Consider the following 19207-nt stretch of genomic DNA (forward strand, 5'->3'; position numbering starts at 1 on the left):
TTACCAGCTGCAATGCTTCTACCCTGGTGCAAGCTACCATCATTTCTTGTCTTGTCTATTCCAACAGCCTCCTCACTGATATCTCTGCTTGAGTCCATACAGTCCGGTCTCAACAGAGCAGCTGGAGTGACCTGGTAAAACTGAAGTCATGTCACCCCTCTGCTCAAAATCTCCAGTGGTTCTCCACTTCTCCAGAGTAAAAGGCAAACTTTCCCAGTCACCTATATGGCTTGGTATGTTTTACAGACTCTCCCCACAAGCACCCCTGGCCATCACTTGTCTGATCTCACCCCCTACTACTTCTCACTTTGACCTCCTCACTCTTCTGCTCCATCACTCTGGCTTCCTCATTAACCCACCCACATTCCAAGCCCCCCCCCCCAGGACCCCTGCACTGAGGCTCCCTCTGCCTGGAAGGTGCTTCATCTGGATATCCCCAGGACTTACTTCCTCACCTCCTACCAGTCCCTGTTCAAATGCCCCCTGGTGGAGACCTTCCTTGGCTCCTCAAGCTAAACCTGCAGCCCCTTCCCCCCAGCACTTCCTTCCCTCCTTTATCTGTCTTCCAGTACACACATCTCTCTAACACGTATCTTGCTATGCTTTGTAGTGCATGTGCTTGCACGATGATGAAAGTTTCATGAGGGCATGGATTTCCTTCCATTGGCTTCACCGATGTATCCCCGGTGCTCGACGTGTGGCAGACACTCAACAAACATGTGTCGATCCAATGCCTGAGTGTCTGTGATTCTCTGGCTGTTCCCTGGCAGGACACAACGCACAGCATTGTGATGTGGCTGCAGGAATGTCTTAAAGGCACCCTGGGGTTTAGAGGACGTTAGGACGATTTAGGTGGTCTAACGGACTTGTTTCCTTCCTTCCCCGCGGGACTGGTCTGACTCAGCCCCATGCCCCTCGCCCTCACAGCCTTTCTGTTAAGGAGTCCTGTCTCTGACACTGCTGGCTGTGAGCACAAGGCCTGTCTGATTCTTTTTGCCTTCTCCCCTCTCTGCTTTCTTCCTTCTCCATCCTTCCTTTCACCCCATGATCCTGTCCTATCCCTGCCTATTCCCGAGGAAGAGTGGGGGCAGGGCTCAGGCTTTCCCAGGTTCAATGGGATGGGATCATGTGCTCCGAGCAGGAAGAACCAGACTCGTTGAGCTAATACCCCGGGCACAAGAGGAAGACTAGGAAGTTAAACTAGATAAGACACTAAAGCATCTCCCCATTTTGAGATTTTGTGATCCTGGGCTTCTAAAATGAAAAGGCCAGGTGGAGTTCACTCCCCCTCAGGCTGGTGCTATTCGAAGTGGTAGTGTGTGGGGGGGAGGAGTTCTACCATGACTTCTGTAGCCCATATTGACACACTGCTATTTCCATAAATATGGAACTGGGAATTTTTACTCTTCCTCTACTCGCTCCCCTCTCCCCGAGATTTTCTTGGTTTCAGGAGGGACATTTGGAGGGAGAACTTACCGCCTGGTCCAGGAGACCGTTCTCATCTGAATCATAGAGACGAAACATGACTGCAAGAGACACAGAGGTGAGGCTCGAGGTGTCCTCTGGGCACCAGGGACGAGCTGAGACTCTGATGCTGTCAGTCTTTAGATGAGTTCTGTCACTGGGGCGAAGGCTATTGCAGCCAGGTTACCCACCCTCCCAGGCGCAGAGTTTGACTTCTTACAGACAGGGTGGGAAGAGGGTGGAGAACCAAGCCATCTGGCTTCCGTACCTGTCTAACCAATAACTGTGGCTGATGAGATCCAGGTCACGGTATGATTCCTGGTCGAGCATGCGTATCTCGCAGTATCACTGGAACATGACTCAAAGCAAATGCCCAGCTGATGGTGGGTAGAGGCACCCAAATTATAAATGGGATACTGCTTCCGTTGCACACGGAAAGGGTGTGGATTTAGGCAGACTCACATCTTGGCCTTGTCCTACCATCCCGGGCATCAAACAAATCATTTAACTTTGTTTGGCCATGTTTCTTTATCTGTAAGATGGAGACTGTGATGTTTTCTTTCTCCTAGGTGGTTTTTGTTTTTTTTTAAATGAGGATTAACATGTAAATGATAGGCCAATTTTTTGTCTCCATAATAATTTTTAGTTTTTCTAAATAAGATATAAACATAAAGCGTAAAGATATGTATAAAACAATAAATATCTTAAAACCTTTAAAATGTTCATAAAAGAAACATGCCAAGTAAGACTACATACATAAAGTAAATATTTTTGCTGGCCTTTTCAATACTTAGAAAGGTTTTAGGAGAAGATTTTTGACAACCTAGCTCTCCTTAAAAAGATACCCAGAGAAGTTTAAATTGACGTGTTCTTTCTCTTAACATCCCCATAGCAAGCAGAGAAGTTCAACATTATTTCATTAACCTCATGATTTCAGGCCAGCTATGATTACTCCAAAAATCGATATTATGACATCTAAATGTTTTTGACCTCATTAAAGATTTTAGAAAGATTGAGCTTATATAATACAGACTTCTATTCCTGTGCCCTATTCCTAAGTCTCACAGTGCTTGGAATGTAGAAAGCACTCAACAGATATTATTCATTTTTCTTTCAATAATGAACATTTATATATGGCATTTAATAAGTACGATGTACTCTCATGCAATTTATCATTACTACTCATTTAATCCTCATTACCACCACTACAGAAGCTACTGTATTTATTTTTCTGAAACGTCAACATGTTATTCAGAAACAACCTCTATCATGTTCTAGCTGTAGGGAGGTGATGCAGGATAAGGAAAATCTGAGAGAGAAATTTGGGCAAAGTACTAAATTTTCATTTCTGGGACCTGGGAACTTGCATTTTGGTCATCTAAAAGGTAGGGATCCTGTCTGTGATCTCAGAAGTAAGCAGAGTGGGGAGCACAGCTGAACACGTCTTCATTTTCCTCCAGTTCTAACTTCATCAGGCCTGCTTTCTCTGTGGAGCCTCCCCTAACTGCCCCTTCCCCCACATACCCACTCTGGACCTCTCAGCATGTACCCAAAGGTGACAACACTCCTGCTAAGTTGGCCGTGTGTTGCTACATCTTTGTATGTTTTAATATCCCTGCACCTTGTGCTTGTTCAGCTGTGTGATCCTGGTAGGAGCTGAGGTTCTTTAAAAGTAGGATCGTGGCCTTGGGATTCTCCGCGAAACTTCAGAATGTCCTGGTCAGAGGAAGTCGGCATATGAGGCTGACTCACCAAGCAGATAAAGAAGGACAGACAGATCTTCCCGCGACTGTTGCTCCCAGACCCTGGGCCGGGGCAACTCTTAACACAGAGCTCTCTTGGTCCTAACATGCACTGATAGAACTAGAAAGTGTAAGCACTCAGTTTTTCAGCAGCATGGCCTTGGGCAAGTCATTTACACTTTCTGCGCTTTCTGACACGTCAAATGAAAACAATCACACTGACCTTCTAGGGTTATTGTGAGGTTAAAATGAGATCATGTATTTAAAGTGATTAGCAGAGGGGTGCCTGAGTGGCTCAGTCAGTTAAGCATCTGACTTCAACTCAGGTCATGATATCGTGGTTGGTGGGTTTGAGCCCCGTGTCTCAGGCTCAGTGCTGACAGCTCAGAGCCTGGAGCCTGCTTCCAATTCTGTGTCTCCCTCTCTGCCCCTCTCCCACTCATGCTGTCTCTCTCTCTCTCACTCTGTGTCTCAAAAATAAATAAATGTTAAAAAAATTAAAAAAAATAAAGTAACAGATATAAGGTGTTCAACAATGAGAATTATTATTGTTAATGTATTGATAAAAGGTATGAGTTCAGGCTATAATTTCCAAAAAGATACATGTTTGGTTATTAAAAAGGAAAGCGTAAGTTGTTTTCAGTCATTAAAATCAGGGGAAGATTTGAATTTATTTGGTTTCATTAAAAAACACAAGTAAGATTAAAAACTCAACAGGCCAAATGATCTGCAACAAAAAATTACAAGGAAAAAAATAAGCAGAAGATTAAAATAGAAGAAACATAAGAAGCAATGGCAATGTATAGACCAAGTTTGGATCCTGAGTCAAACAACTAAAAATATATAAGATAACTGGGAAAATGTGAACACTGGCAATATTTGATATATAAATGGTGAAATGAAATCAAGTCAATTATGTCAAGGGGTTTTAAAATGGAGTTGGGAGGTTATCAAGTAGATGGGCCTTACCCACATCCTAACTGGGTGGAACTGTGAACTCTGACTTGAGCCAAACTTCAAATATTCCAAGGACTCAATTCTAATACCTGTAACTTGCTACAGTAAGAGTCTGCTTAGCGACAGCCTTAGTAACCAATTATATTCAGTCAAGATTCGTCTTCTGCCATCAACACCAATAAAAAAATTCTCTGTAAACAACATATACAAGCATTCCCTTTTGTCTTTAAAAACCCTCAACTTCTGTTCCCTCGGAAGGGCACTATTTGGCTTGCTGCCCAAATCTGTGTTCCCTGAACTGCTATTCTGAGGCCCTAAATAAGTGCTTTTGCTCTTATACTGGCTCTGCCTCTTTTCTCTCTGAACAGACAATAGTAAGGAGTCATCGTCTTTCAATGTGATAATGGTGCTGTGGTTATATTTAAGAAAAAGTCGTATTTTTTGAATACTGAAATATTTATAGGTGAAATTACATGATGTCTGAAATTTGCTTCAACATATCCTGGGGCAGAGGGAATGCATGGGAGGTATAAATAAAGCATGATTGATTATAAGTCAGTAATTACTGAAGGTGGCTGATGGGTATATGGAAGTTCATTGTACTTTATACTTTTATCTACGTTGGAAATTTTCTATAATAAAAAGTTTTTTAAAATGCAGTTTCTTGGGGTGCCTGGGTGGCTCAGTTGGTTAAGTGTCTGACTTCGGCTCAGGTCATGATCTCACGGTCTGTGAGTTTGAGCCCCGCGTCAGGTTCTGTGCTGACAGCTCAGAGCCTGGAGCCTGCTTTGGATCCTGTGTCTCCCTCTCTCTCTGCCCCTCCTACACTCATGCTCTGTCTCTATCGCACTCAAAAATAAATAAATATAAAATAAAATAAAATAAAATAAAATAAAATAAAATAAAATAAAATAAAATAAAATAAAATAAAATAAAACAAAATAAAATAGAATAAAATGCAGTTTCTTTCTATTGCCATTACAAAGACCCAGTCTGAGAGCCACTAATATGAAAACATCTTTCACATCCTCTCTGGTAATTATGAACAAATATAAGGCCTCAAACTCAAAGTCCAGCTGAATCTCAGAAATAATTGGACATTTCACTTTAAACACTAGCCAAAAGAGACATAAATCTGCTATATTTGCTACCAAATTGGCACTTAAGGCTTGCAATTGTTAACACCTCAAAACTGTGGGTGGTTAGTGAACTGTTTCACTTTGGTTTGGGCGAGGGTTAACCTTTGCCAGATACTTCCTTGTTAATGTTTGAGTTTTGTTGACTCATCTTATTATTAACTGGAATTTTGATTTTTGCTATGATGTGTTGTTGTTTTTCCCTTTAATGTCTACTAAAGTCCCCAAAAGAGCCAAAACAATACATCTTTTTTAACGAGGTCCTATTGTCTTCTGTTTTTAAAAGTCTGCCTGTAGGCTGATGGAGGCCAGTGAGCCCAACCCTGCAGTGAGTCTTACTAGGAGCCCACAGGCTGTTTCAGCTGCTGTGGGCTTTCCTTTCTGCCACCAGATATTATTCCCTCCCTGAAACCAACTTTAAGGAGCATTGTGAAACCAAGATCAACTCCCTTACCTAACTAGCTGTTTCTCTCTAGAGGCCAAAAAATGTGGTGTAGGGGTGGGTGAAGAAATGAAAATAAGTTTTAATGAGATAGAGACTGATTAATTCTCAAGAAAAAAAAAAAAAAAAAGATTCCCTCATAGTTAAAGAGTTGTTTGGGCACAGAACAGGAGAAGAAAAACAAATACTGAATATCCTCCCTTGAAAAATAAGAGAAGGTGGCAGCTTTTTGGTTGGAGGCTTTCAGGAAGTTCCTTCAGCAAAGAAGGGGAGTCTTGACCCCTTGTAGAGACTTCTCCCCTTTCCAAATCCTGGTTCTCAATACCAAGGTCTCAGATGCGCTTCCCACTCTCCATACAACTGGTTCTGGTCCCAACGTGGATTCCAGGAAATGTTCAGATCACTGTTGGTGACAGGACAGAAACACCTTCCCCAAGCAGGCATCACCAGTACCCATGATCCCAGATCAATCTCCGTCTGACATGTTTAGAAGGAAGAACAAGACACTACGTCTTCCTCTAGGAAAAACTTGAAGCCCCTTGACAGGGTGGAGACTTACATTCCAGCTTATCCTGAGGTCTCCCCGTCTCTAGCAGGGACAGGTAACACACGACATCCTTCAGGTACACTATAGGGGATTCTGAGCCTGGAGATGGAACAACAGGATTTCCCAGGAGGGTTGCAGCCACTTGGTCTTTTGCTGGCACCTGCTTCTCGGTGATCTTTGATTCTGCAATAGGCAAAAGGAAACCATCCAATGGTACTTAACGTTTAGTAAATATTAAACCTTGTTTGTTGCTCCATCATTTTCTTGGTAGGGAGTGTTGGTTACTTAAATATGATCAGATCAGTGGTCCTAGAAATCCAGTTTGTAGCATTCATACTCTCTGAATGGAGCCCATTCTGACACTTTTAAGAATCTCTATCATTGTAAGAAATTCACCTATACCCTGTGAATTTTCAGAAAAGATGAGAATGATTTTTAGTAATATCAATACCCAACAGGTAAATGTCATTTTGCCTAATTTTTTGGGAACACTTACTCAATTTATAGAGTTACTTTTGGCTCGGATTCCAAAATCCAGACAATTGGTCATGTACCAGTACACCTTTTTACAATTTTCTTCTCAAATACATTCAAAGATAAAGAAAAAGATGAACATTCAAAAGAGAAAACTGGGATCAAAAATCGACAAATTTCCAGGCACTCGGAAGAATTCTGACTAGCCGCAAGCCTAATCTATTGGATTAAGAAAATGCAGAAAGTGGTTTATCATACCACAGGAATACGGTAAGTTATCCCTCTGGAGTTTTCCTTCTTTTAGATTGGAAAACTCTTTCTTGTCTTCTAATCCAGAAATATGAGGTTATTGCTAATGAGAAAACTGGGCACCTATATTTTACTGTGTGAATTATACTTTTCTCGAGGCACTTTAAGGGATATCTCTCTTCCCCCCAGCCTCTCTAGATCCATGCCCATGAGAAATGATCTCTTAATAATTTCCAGAACGAGGGTATATTTGCAGAAAACACAGGGAAAAGTAAGAGGAAGACTGGTAGTGAAAAATCCACTTAGGTGTTGTGCCACTAAGTGGTGGAGGTCTGAAGATATAGACAGAGGGAGAGACAGCCCTGATGTAATGGCTGCTTCCAGTGATGGAAGGCAGTGCAACCGGTATACTTTTTATTCAGAAAGCCAAAGTGCCAAGCAAAGGCAAACAGTTCCTATCAGTCCAGTAGAGCTGTGCAACATGAAAGCCTACCTTATGAAACAGAGCTATAAAACAAGGACAGGAAGCTCCATCCTGAAGCCTCAGAAAACCAGATCTTCGGAAATAATTTCCTACTGGACAAGACCCTCAGGAGGTTGAGAGAAGATATGTTAAATTGGAGCAGAGAGCCTCAGGGGTGAGCAAGTTGGGATAAAAATACAATAGGGTGAAATAAAAATAAGGATAGTAAGATGGGGGAAACTGCAATAAAATTACATATGCAACACAAGTATTAAAATCAGCACTGGAGGAAAAGTTATGAAAAAACATAAGCTATAAGACAACTGTGAGAAATCCTTTGCACTGGGTAGCCCATTATACCTCAAGTTACTGTTACATCCTCAGATTATCCATCCATGAAAACACTATTATAATGACTTCTGTTTTGACTAAATTGGAGTAACACGACCAGATTTATCCTTCTAGTGAAACAAAAAACTGGACAAAAGATATGAAACAATGGACACTGAATGTGGTAGCACCAAATGTTGATCCCAAGAGACAGAAAACAAATGAGATGATCCCCATAATTGCCACATCATACTGTTAGAAAGAGTTTCTAGGCTGTAGCACTGGTAGGTGGAACCCAGGAAGATTCTGGAAGTCTCTCTGAGCTGAAGAGATAGAGCTTGAAGCCTGGGGAGCCCAAGATGGCTAGAGTTCACAGAGCAGAGCACCAAAGAGGAGGAAGCTGCACAGAGAGAACTCCAGAGGTCTACAAAGGGAACTCTGTGAATAATCAGTGGAGAGTTCCGTTCCATTATTCAGCTGAGTAACAATGAATACAGATGTGCGAGGAGACTACTGGAGGCTGGGGAAAGAATCAGTATTAGAGGGAACAGTTCCTGGAATGCACAGAGAGCCAGGAATAGTGTCTATTCTCACCAACTAAGGTAGAAACCCCCATAACTCATGAATCATTGAGTACAGCACTCAGAAGAGTTTTGTTTTGATTGTTGGGTAAAATTAGCAAATGCCTTTCTGGTCCTGGCTAACAAACCTTTAAAAGCTTGACCTGAAAAAGGTCAAACTATTTCCAAGTAGCCTAACTGTGCCCCAAAACAAAGCTCAAGAATTTTTATAGGAATATCAAAATATCCAATACCCAATGATGTAACATTTTCAATGGCTGGCATTTAATAAAAAACTGACACGTATGCAAAGAAGAAAGGAAATATAAACAATAATAATGAGAAAAAGCAATTGAAATGACCCAGAAATGACACAGATGATATAACAGACAAAAGCTTTAAAATAATTATTACAACTGTATTCCATATGTCCAAGAGGCTAGAGGAAAGATAGTACACTTTAAGTAGGAATATAAAAGATATTTAAAAATGCCTGTCTATATCAAGTGTCTAGATATGATGCGTGAAATGAAAAAAAAAATGCACTGAATAGGACTTAGAGTGGATTAGACATTGCAGAAGAAAAGATTAGTCAATTTGAAGCACAGCAAAAGAAACCATCCAAAAAGACTAAAAAAAGAAAGAAAAAGAGCATCATATTGTGAGCTGTGGGACAACTTCAAGTAGTCAAATAAACATGTAGTTGGAATACCTAAAGAGGAAAGAAAGAAGTAGGAAAAATTGAAGAAATAATAGCTGAAATTTTTCCAAATGTGTCGATATTTGATAAAAGCAATAGAACCTCAGATCCAAGATTCTCAATGAACCCCAAACACAATAAATATAAATAAAACGACATCAAGGTGGGGTGCCTAGGTGGCCCAGTTGGTTAAATGTCCGTCTCTTGAACTTAGCTTAGGTCTTGATCTCGTGGTCGTGAGTTCAAGCCCTGTGTTGAGCTCTGCACTGAGCATAAAGCCTACTTTAAAAACAAAAACAACAAAAACCCCCAAAGCTACACCAAAAACATCATAATCAAACTGATTAAGATCAATGATAAAAAAAATCATAAAGGAAGCCAGAGGAAAAAAGGCACATTATGTAGAGAGAAACAAAGATAAGAATGACAGTAACTTTCTCATTGGAAAGAAAGTAAGCTGAAAGTCACTGGAACAACATCTTTAAAATACTAAAGGAAAAAAATTGTCAACCTAAAATTCCTTACTCAGTGAGATATCTTTGGAAAAAAAAGGCAAAATAAAATTTTTTCAGATGTACAAAACTGTATAGAGCTGCACTACAAGAAGTGGTAAAGAACATCTTTTTTGTAGAATTATATCATACAGAAACTTAGATTTACACACAAGAATAAAGAGCACTGAAACTGGTAACCGCATGGGAAAATATAAAAAAATATTTTTCTTATTAGTTAAATCTCCTTAAAGATAATTAACTATTAAAGCAAAAATAATAACAATGTGTTGTGCAGTTTATAATTTAACATATGTAGAAGTAAAATGTATGACAACAATAGCACAAAGGCCTAGATAAGAAATGGAGATATATTGCAGTACATTTCTTATAGTATATGCAAAGTGGAATAATATTATTTGAATGTAGACTATGATAGTTAAAACAGTCACTAAAATAATATAACAAAGTTATAGCTAATAAGATCAAAAAGGAGGCAAAATGAAATCATAAATAATTCAATTAATTAAAAGAAAACAGAAAAAGAACAAAAGGGGAAGAAAGGACAGATAGGAAAAAAAGAAAACAGATAGCAAGATGGTCCCTTTAAACCTAACCATATCAATTATCACAGTAAATGTAAACATTCTAAAACTCTAACTAAAAGGCAGAGATTGTCAGATTAGATAAACAACAACAACAAGAAGAACAACAACAAGACCCAACTACATGCTTCCAATAAGAAAGGCAGTTTCAATATAAAGCCAGGGGCGCCTGGGTGGCTCAGTGGGTAAAGCATCCGACTTCAGCTCAGGTCATGATCTTATGGTTTGTGAGTTTAAGCCTGGTGTCAGGCTCTGTGCTGACAGCTTAGAGCCTGGAGCCTGCTTTGGATTCTGTGTCTCCCTTTCTCTCTCTGACCCTTCCCCACTCATGCTCTGTCTCTCTCTCAAAAATAAACATACATTAAAAAAATTTTAAGTATAAAGACACAAATACATGAAAAGAATGGAGAAAGATACCATTTTAACTCTAGTTAACTAGAGTTGCTATGTCAATTATGAACATAATTCGAATAAAGTAGATTTCAAAGCAAAGAGTATTACCAGGAATAAAGAGAATCATTTCATAATGCAGAAGTCAAATTATCATGAGAACATAACAATCCTAAACATTCCATTCCTAGATCTTTACCTAAAAGGAATGAAAGCTGCCCACACAAAGACTTGTACAAGAATATTCATGTTGTATATGAAATAGTCTCAAACTGGAATCAACCCAAATGTCCATCAATAGATGAATGGATAAACAAATTGTGGAATATCTACTTATACACTAAAATACTAATCAGCATTAAAAATGTGTTAATTGCTGATGCACATGACAACATGGATACATTTAAAAATTATTACGCTGAGTGAAAGAAGCCACACCAAAAAGTGTACACCCTGTATGATTCTATGTATATAAAATATGGAAAACGCAGTCTGATCTATGGTGACAGCAAGCAGATCAGATTGTATGGATCTAGGGGTGGGTGGCTAGGGAGGGTGGGAGAAAGAGACTATAAAGAAACTTCTGGGGATGATGGGTGTCTTCATTATATTGACGTAGTACTGGTTTTATAGATGTATACATATGCAAAAACTTACTAATTATATACTTGAAACATGTGCAATTAATTTTATGCCAATTATACCTCACCAAAGCTGTTTTAAAACATTATTACAGCCTTTTACAAAGATCTTTGGGTTACTAGGACTGTGACTGGATCTTGAGCCACTGTTCTTGTCTATGAGGTGTACTGTTCATTCCAGTCATGGAAATGCTGGGGAGCAGAACGACCGAGAGGCACATAGTCCTACTAATGTTTTCCTCCTCAAGCTACCTTATATGAAATACCCCTAACCCACAGTCATCTAAGTACATCCCTCAAGGGCCATCGGTAGTCAAAGACTAACACCCTCTTCCGGATTACATAGGTTCTGTCTAGGTGCCATGTCATAAACCCTTTTGCTTGAGTGTTCTTAGGCAGACCTGACTTATTCCACCTTTTGTCTTAGTCTCTGTATTACTTCTTGCCTTCCAGTTGGGCATAGTGGAAAGAACACCAACCTAGAGGCAGAGGACTAGGTTTCTCGCTCTGGGTTTGTGTTAATGGGTGTGTGACCTTGCACAAGTGGGCTTACTCCCCACATCCAACCTCAGATTTTCATCTGTTGAAAGAGGGACTTGTATTAAAATGGGTGTTTACCAAAAGTCTTGAAGGACATGGAAAATGTTTGTGAGTATAATGGTAAGTGAAAAACAAAGCTCGTCCCAAAATTATATATATGGTCTGATTCCAATTCTGTAAAAAATTATAGAAAAAAATACATGTGTGTGTATGCATGTGTGTAATTGCACTGGTAAGTTATGGATGGTTTTGTTGTTTCCTTCTTTTTTTTGTATTCTTCAATTTTTTTTTTTGTTTACAATATGAATGTGTTACTTGTATAAACGGGAAAAACTAAGAAAAAAATTGAAGGACAATATTCTGAGTTGCTGAAACATCTCAGGAGCCTGAGGAACTAAATTAAAACCAGGAGACTAAAGTTCACGTTGTTTATCCCATTTAGTCCTGGCCATTCATGGAAAGGTGCATTCAGGCCTTCCTAGCTGACGTCCTGACAATGACAGACAGATTGCTCAAGGTTCTGAGTCCATATCTGGACTCAGTGAAAGCCCCTCTCTGCTGTGTTTACAGATCCAACCATTAATCCACCTGGCTCTGGAAATGAATAACTTGAAGTGGGCTGTTCGAGATCCAAGCTCGGATATTGCTCTGATAAGCCTAAATAGGCCATATCAAATCAGAATTTAGTTTCCTCTGGCTTCTGCCTGGGCAACAGGAAAAGGCTGGGATTTTCAACAGATGGCCTGATCTAAGGTGATGCCAGAACTTGGCTCTCCCTTACTGGCAGAGGCTTCTCTCTGTGGTATCTGTCTGTCCCTACATTCCTGTTTCTCGTGAACAGGGGCATCTAATTAAGACATCCACGCAAAGTAGCCCCATAGGAAACGGATTTTCTACTTTAAATCTCAAGTCACTAAAAAAGATGAAAAGATGCTATATACCTCCTTGGGCCAGCAGTCAGATCATTACCCTTTCATTATTTGACCACAGGAAACTGATACTCTCCATAAACAAGGAAAGTGGTACATCATAAATCACTTCTCCAGGTGTGAATCTCTGGAAGTTGCTCTCAGACCCAGAATGATACGAATGTTGCAAATAAACATGGCGGTCAAATAAGACAGCCAAGTTCCATTATTACCACCTTTTCTCAAATATCATATAATGACAGTAGTTCTAATACATCCTTCCTTGGGGCCTCAGAAACCTCAGCCACTAAAACAAATCCCGTCCAGACAATTTGGAACCTCAGAAAATGAAGTATAGCTTCTCTCAGGTTCATCTTGAAGTTCCAGATACTCAGACTAAGAAAGCCTCTGGGCAAAGAGTTTGGGTCCAAACGCTTTTCATGGTTGTTTTTGCTGCTCAGAGTTTAGAATCCCAAGGTTTCCCCCTTCTTTTCCCATCATGAGAATAAGCTATGTCATAACATGCCCCTGCTATTCCACATAAGATTTAAGACTTATTTATAACTTAAACCCATTTTACCAAGGGGCCATGAACCTAGCATGGCTGGGTGAGATGCTGGGGAGGGAGGGTGGGTGAGCCATACTTTGCAGAGTCTTGCCCTGATGCTGCCCCTGAAGCCCTCAGGAAGGCACCGGCGCTTGTCATCCTTGCTTTGTGCCGTTCTGGGAAGACTGTAATTTGCTGAACTTACGGTCCAACGGCAACTCTCCTTTCCCAACCACGTTCTGCTTTTTATCCACAGTAAATTTTTGATCTCACCAGTCCTTCAGTTACACACTGAAAAATCCTTAATCCTTCTAGTTGCCCTTCTTGCCATGACTGGAAAAAAGATTAGAACTACATCTAATTCTCTCAAACTACATTTGAAATTCTCTCATCGTACCAAGTCCCTGGGAAATAAATCAAACTAATTTTAGCCGGCTTCCCCTTGCTCCTCCTCCTGACTTCCTTAAGCCGGTGCACACAAATACCTCCAATTCTCCCATCCAGGCCTTTGTGCTACAGTTATACATTTGATTTCTACATAAGTTATATTATAAACTGCACAACACAATGTCATTTAGTTTTTTTTTGCTTCAATATTTAATTACCTTTTAAGGAGATTTAACTAAGAAGACACATATTCTTTACATTTACCCATGTGGTTACCAGTTTCTCTTCATTCTCATGTGTAAACCCAGGTTTCCATCTGGAATAATTCTACTAAAAAGATGTTCTTTGCCATTTCTTATAGTGCATCTGGGCACACCCTTACCATCCACTGGTAGAGTCATCTGTACCTCAGCCCTACAGCTGCCTCTTTATATACATACATACATACACACACACACACACACACACACACACACACACACACTCTCTCTCTCTCAAACCCTCATCATATACTTTATCCTGAGAAGGCTCCCCTTCTCCCCCTTCTGGCCAGGCAGACCCATCAGAAGTAAATATTGAATGAGCTTTTCTGTTTCAGGGCTAGTGAAGCATGAACCCGCATCAAGACTCAGAATCCCAGCACAGTTGAGTGGTGGGGGCCCCCAAGATGGAGGCAGACAAGATCTGCTCAAAGGACATACAATGACATGGAGACATGCTGCTGGGTATATCTCTCCCTCCTCCCAAGGATGAGGTATTCCCCACTCCCCCTCAACACTGCAAATCATGTATTACAGAGACTTACCTGTATCAGGGGCACACGCCTCATCTGCTTTGGCACCATTATCCACATTCTGTATGTTGGCATCTGGGGAGTAAAAACAAGATTTAAGGACCAGCCTACGTTCTCCAGCTTCTTACAGAGGCAGGCAGGGGACCTTCCCATGGGGCCTGGATCACTAGACTTGTGTGTCTCTTTGAGTATCAGTTGGGTTCATGCTGATTTGTTGGGGCTGACTGTGTCTCCCTCACTATAGCCCAAACTCCAAGAAGACAGTGACCACAATTTACCTTCCTCTGGTCTCTGACACTTCTGGGTTCTTCCAGCCTGGGTACATGAGCTGAATGTGCTCCATCCAAAGGCTTCTTGCAGCCTTTGCAGAAGACTCTCTACCCCCTGCCACACATTATTTTATGCCTCCTCTCCCCGCCTCCACCCTCCGTTTTGAGCCTGGGTGCAGGAATTCTGCTCTTCTTTATTCCTCTGAGAGAGCCATCAGACAGCACTTCCTGTGAGACCCCATGGGGAAAGGAGTCCTGGTCCCCTGGTTCTCATTTCCTCCCCGTAAGGAAGTTACTCTGCACAGGGTACCCCCTAGGAGTTCAGCCTGTGGCTGTGGCAAGTGCATTACAGCTGCAGCATCTCCCTTCCATCTTAGGGAATGTTGGTCTGTGTACCTGGGCCACTGGCCTCATTGCTGGCCCCCTCCGTTGGGTGGTCAGGGGTCTCCTGTCTGGGCTTCTGGCTGAAGGCCAGGAAGAGGTGCGTGCTCAGTGGCTGAGGAAGGTCCACCTCCAGGTATGCCTTCATGAACAGCTTGAAGACATCATAGCTAATTGGCTGAGGAAGAACAAAGAGGGAAAAAGTCAGTGCAGAGAAGCAAAGGGATAGAGAAGAAGGAGAGAAGAGAAACTTGGGGCCGGTGGCGGGGGGGGGGGCACTGGCAGGTGAAAGAAATGAAAGGAAAGCAGAAAGAAGTGCAGTGATGGGTAAATGCTGGAATGAAAAGGTCAGTAGGTGATGGAGGATGACAGGCACAGGGAGCAGGGAACAGGATACAAGAAAGAGAAAACACTGATGGTTGCATGTTGGTGCTCACAGGAGGCTTCTATAACAAGACGTGTCTAAAACTAAGTAGAAAGGGGGTGATGGGGAGCAAGCACTGGGTGTGGAGGGTTCTGCCCCCAAGCCGGACTTGGTCAGTGCCCTGGAATCCTAGTTAAGATGAAGGATGTAGCTGAAAACACGGTAGAAAGATGGGTCTTCTGTGGTATTTCCATTTCTGTTTGTGTTGTGAGGGATGGGATTCCTGAGTATTTGAGTCTCAGAAAACAGGAAAAGACAGGCTCCATCCTTCATTAGTTTCATAACTGACCTTCCCTGGATGAACCTCAAGATTAACAGGAGAGGGTATGTGTCTGGCTCAACTGCTCTCTAAACATGTCCTTGCGAAGGTTTTAGGCACTAGGAGAAGAGCAGGAAGCCAAGGACAGAAGGTAGAATCAAGAAATGTGCCAAAAACTAGAAGCTCTCCCTGCTGTATCTCTCCCACTACTGCCTGGCTTATGGTCCCAGGCTGGAAGCAACCATGCCAGAAAGGGCTGCTGTGCTCAGCAAACACTCAACAAAGACAGTTTGCAGTGAATCATCACTGGCTTGTGCCCTGATGGCATCAGATTCTTCATCAAATCGGCAGATGCTCCTGGAAATCACTGAGGAAGCTCTACTCTAAGATCTGCTGTGCAGGCTTTTGTAAATAACAACAGCCATGAGAATAAAATCCCTTTCTGGGAGGCTATTTGGTTCTCCTTTCAAAATGTTGATAGCATTTAACCCCTTGTCTCTTCTAGAAAATCTGAGAGCCTTCCCAGAACTACGAGCCAGCTTGAATATACATAATTAGGTTTGGGATACAAAGTTTTGGCCCTAAAAACAGGGGATGCTCTCCTGGTCCCAATGGGAGGGAGCTCACACAGCAGTTTCTACTTGTCCCAGGTGGGGCTGTTCTACACATCTTCTTTACAGAGTGGAGAAAGCCTGATTTGGCCGGACAGAAGAAAACGCAGGCTCTTAGCAAGTTAAGGGATCTCAAATCAAATGGCGAACTCACATTTCTTGTGACAACTACCAATCAGTCTCTATCTCTCTGTCTTTTCTGCCCCTGAGTCTCTGGGTCTCTCTTTTATACTTTTTTGGTCCCTCTCCGTCTCCACAGCATCACCTCAGAATGTCTCTTCCTCACACATCCTCCTCTTTTTTACCAGTCTGTGACAGCAAAATCTTTTCCTCCTACTTTCCAAGTGGAGCCCACCCACTATGACCCTTGATTCCAGCCTCCCTGCATCTGAAGGCATCTCCCAGCATCTGCTTCTCTACCTGCAAGCATGTTCAAGGGCACTGCTCCAAAGAAATGGTTGGTTACTCGAGTTACTATCCTGTCCTTCTTCCCTTCCCCTTCAACGTTCTCCAGCCAGACCACACTAGCCTCGTCACCTCTTTAGTCCCATTTGCTCTGGGCTCTAGCCCATCACCTCTGAACCCATTCTCTTGAAGGTCATAGGTTCAATCATCTCTTTTCAGACTTGCTCATCTTCGGCTTCTCTGTAGCATTCCATCCTCTTCTTAAAACTTTCTGTTTTCTGTAGTGTTGTGCTATTTTGGTTCTCCTCATTCTCTGCTTTGATTTGACTATTTGCTGATGTTACTGTCCTTATTTTAAAAGGCTCTTTTTGCACTGTCTTTTCCTTCATACTATTTTAATTGACAAGTACTGTTTCCAACATCCAGTTGACCCTTGAGCAACACAGGTTTGAACTGTGAAAGCCCACTTACATGCAGAATTTTTTCAATAAATACAGAACAATACTGTAAATGTATTTTCTCTTCCTTATGATTTCCTTAATGACATCTTCCATTCTTTAGCTTCCTTTATTGTACAATATAATACACTATATACAATACAAATAACATAGAAAATGTGTGTTAATCAATGTTTATGTTAAAAGTAGGGCTTCCAGTCAACAGGAGGCTATTTATAGTTAAGCTTTCAGGCAGTCAAAAGTTATACATGGATTTTCAACGGTGTGTGGGGGGGTCAGTGACCCTAACCCCCACATTACTCAAGGATTAACTGTAGTTTTGAGCTCCAAAGTATCCTGTTAATCTTTTTTGGTTAGCATCAAACTGAGAATTATCAACATAAAATATTTCTGGAAAACAGACTATCCTACATGATTTTTAAAAAGAGAAAGTTTAACTAAATAAAGTCTAACATAATGCTCTTAAAAAACCAAAGCTGAAAGGTCATCAAACAAGATCAGAGTGGGATTTAGGAGACTTCGTGACTGGTCTCAGCTCTACCACATTTCCTCTGCTTTGTGAACCTCAGTTTCTTTGACAGCAAATTGTGAGGGATGAACTAAAAGGTCTCAAGTTCTAAACTTTTATTATATTCCTCTCTGAACCAGCTCCTCTTCCTAACCCTGCTGTTTGTTAATGTCAACAATACCATCATTCTCCCGATATTCCAGGCTCAGCTTTGAACCCCCAGTCATCTGAGATTAGGTCTTGTCCCTTACTTCTGTTCACGGTTCTTCTGTAACATCGGTCACATTCAGTCTTTTCTGTGTGTCCACTGCCCATCTGCCACCACTCTGACAAGAAGGCCATTGAAGGCCCAATGTTCCTGGTTTCAGACTTCTGTTTCCTGCATCCTGCCTGGACCACTGTAATACTTCTCGAAGGCTTCCTTGCCTCCACCCCATCTGTCAGTCCTCTCATCTTATCCATCCTTGCCAAACTGATCTTACCAAAGCACAGTTCTGATCAGATTGCTTCTCTATTCAAAAACTTTCCATGGCTTCTTATCACCACAGGAGAGGTTAGATCAGTTTTAAAATCATGTGCCCTTCTATAACATTTAAACATGCATTCCCATTTATCTTTACTTATAAATTATATACATGTACTATTGTGTTCCTCTAATACATTATAAAACATACACAAAAGAAGAAATTAGAAAATAGAAGTTAGATGAAATAAAAATCAATGCAAATAGAAAATATAATTTGTAGTGTTCCCACATTCCAGTGGATCATCCTGTATACTCCTTGAGTCCTCTGGGATTCACAGCCCTCCCATAATTCCACTCCAACCTAGATATGTAGCTACTTTAAGTACTGAGACCATTCTGGTATGTTCTCCTATATGTACCTCCACATTCTGTCCACACTGATCTCCATGTTCTTGCCTGATCAAGCATCCATGCATAACACATAAACTGCTTCCTTCTCTACCCTTTAAGAGGTTAAAATTCTAGCTACCCTTTAAGGTCCTGCCCACATGTCACCTCCTCTAGGAAGCCTAGTATGATCTCCTATACCTGAATTTCTGTACTTTTCCACTTTGGTTCCTATCCTATCACACTTATATCTGCTGCCCTCTATTAATATATAGTTGTTTGTGACATACATATCCTTAGTCCCTCAACTAGATCTGGAGCTCTAGGAAGGTAGTAAAATATCTTATTTCATCTAAGTATCCACCACACCATCTACAATAGTGTTGCCTGAGAGGTATTTTAGTGGATGCTGGGTTTCTCATTCGTACACTTGGCTGTCACCAATTATTGTGGGTTCTATTCAGTAAATATATATATATATTATATATATATATATATATATATATATATATATATATATATATGCCTTTTAGATACAAGAAACACCTTGGGGAACACACCGAAGAAATACACATGGGTCCATACCTTCAAAGAGACTCCGGTATTAAAATAATTCTAGTACAGAATCAATAGTGGTGAGTGCCATAGGAAAAGAACAAACTGTTATGAGAAC

At 41.1% G+C, this 19207-nt stretch overlaps 1 protein-coding gene across 3 annotated transcripts in view; it reads right to left on the reverse strand.

Moving 5' to 3' along the window:
- Window positions 1-19207, reverse strand: part of DGKG (diacylglycerol kinase gamma) — a 158761-nt gene that overhangs the window by 123185 nt on the left and 16369 nt on the right. For all 3 annotated transcript variants that reach the window (XM_047100146.1, XM_047100145.1, XM_047100144.1), the window contains exons 3-6: window positions 15032-15194; window positions 14379-14441; window positions 6301-6471; window positions 1477-1526 (exon numbers count right to left, since the gene is read on the reverse strand). In XM_047100146.1, coding sequence (XP_046956102.1) covers window positions 1477-1526; window positions 6301-6471; window positions 14379-14441; window positions 15032-15194 — 447 coding nt within the window. The remainder of the gene's footprint in view (window positions 1-1476; window positions 1527-6300; window positions 6472-14378; window positions 14442-15031; window positions 15195-19207) is intronic.

This window comes from Lynx rufus, unplaced genomic scaffold, assembly GCF_022079265.1.
Source record: "Lynx rufus isolate CCGP_SWC_20201006 ecotype Redwood Valley unplaced genomic scaffold, mLynRuf1.p SCAF_5, whole genome shotgun sequence".
NCBI lineage: Eukaryota > Metazoa > Chordata > Mammalia > Carnivora > Felidae > Lynx > Lynx rufus.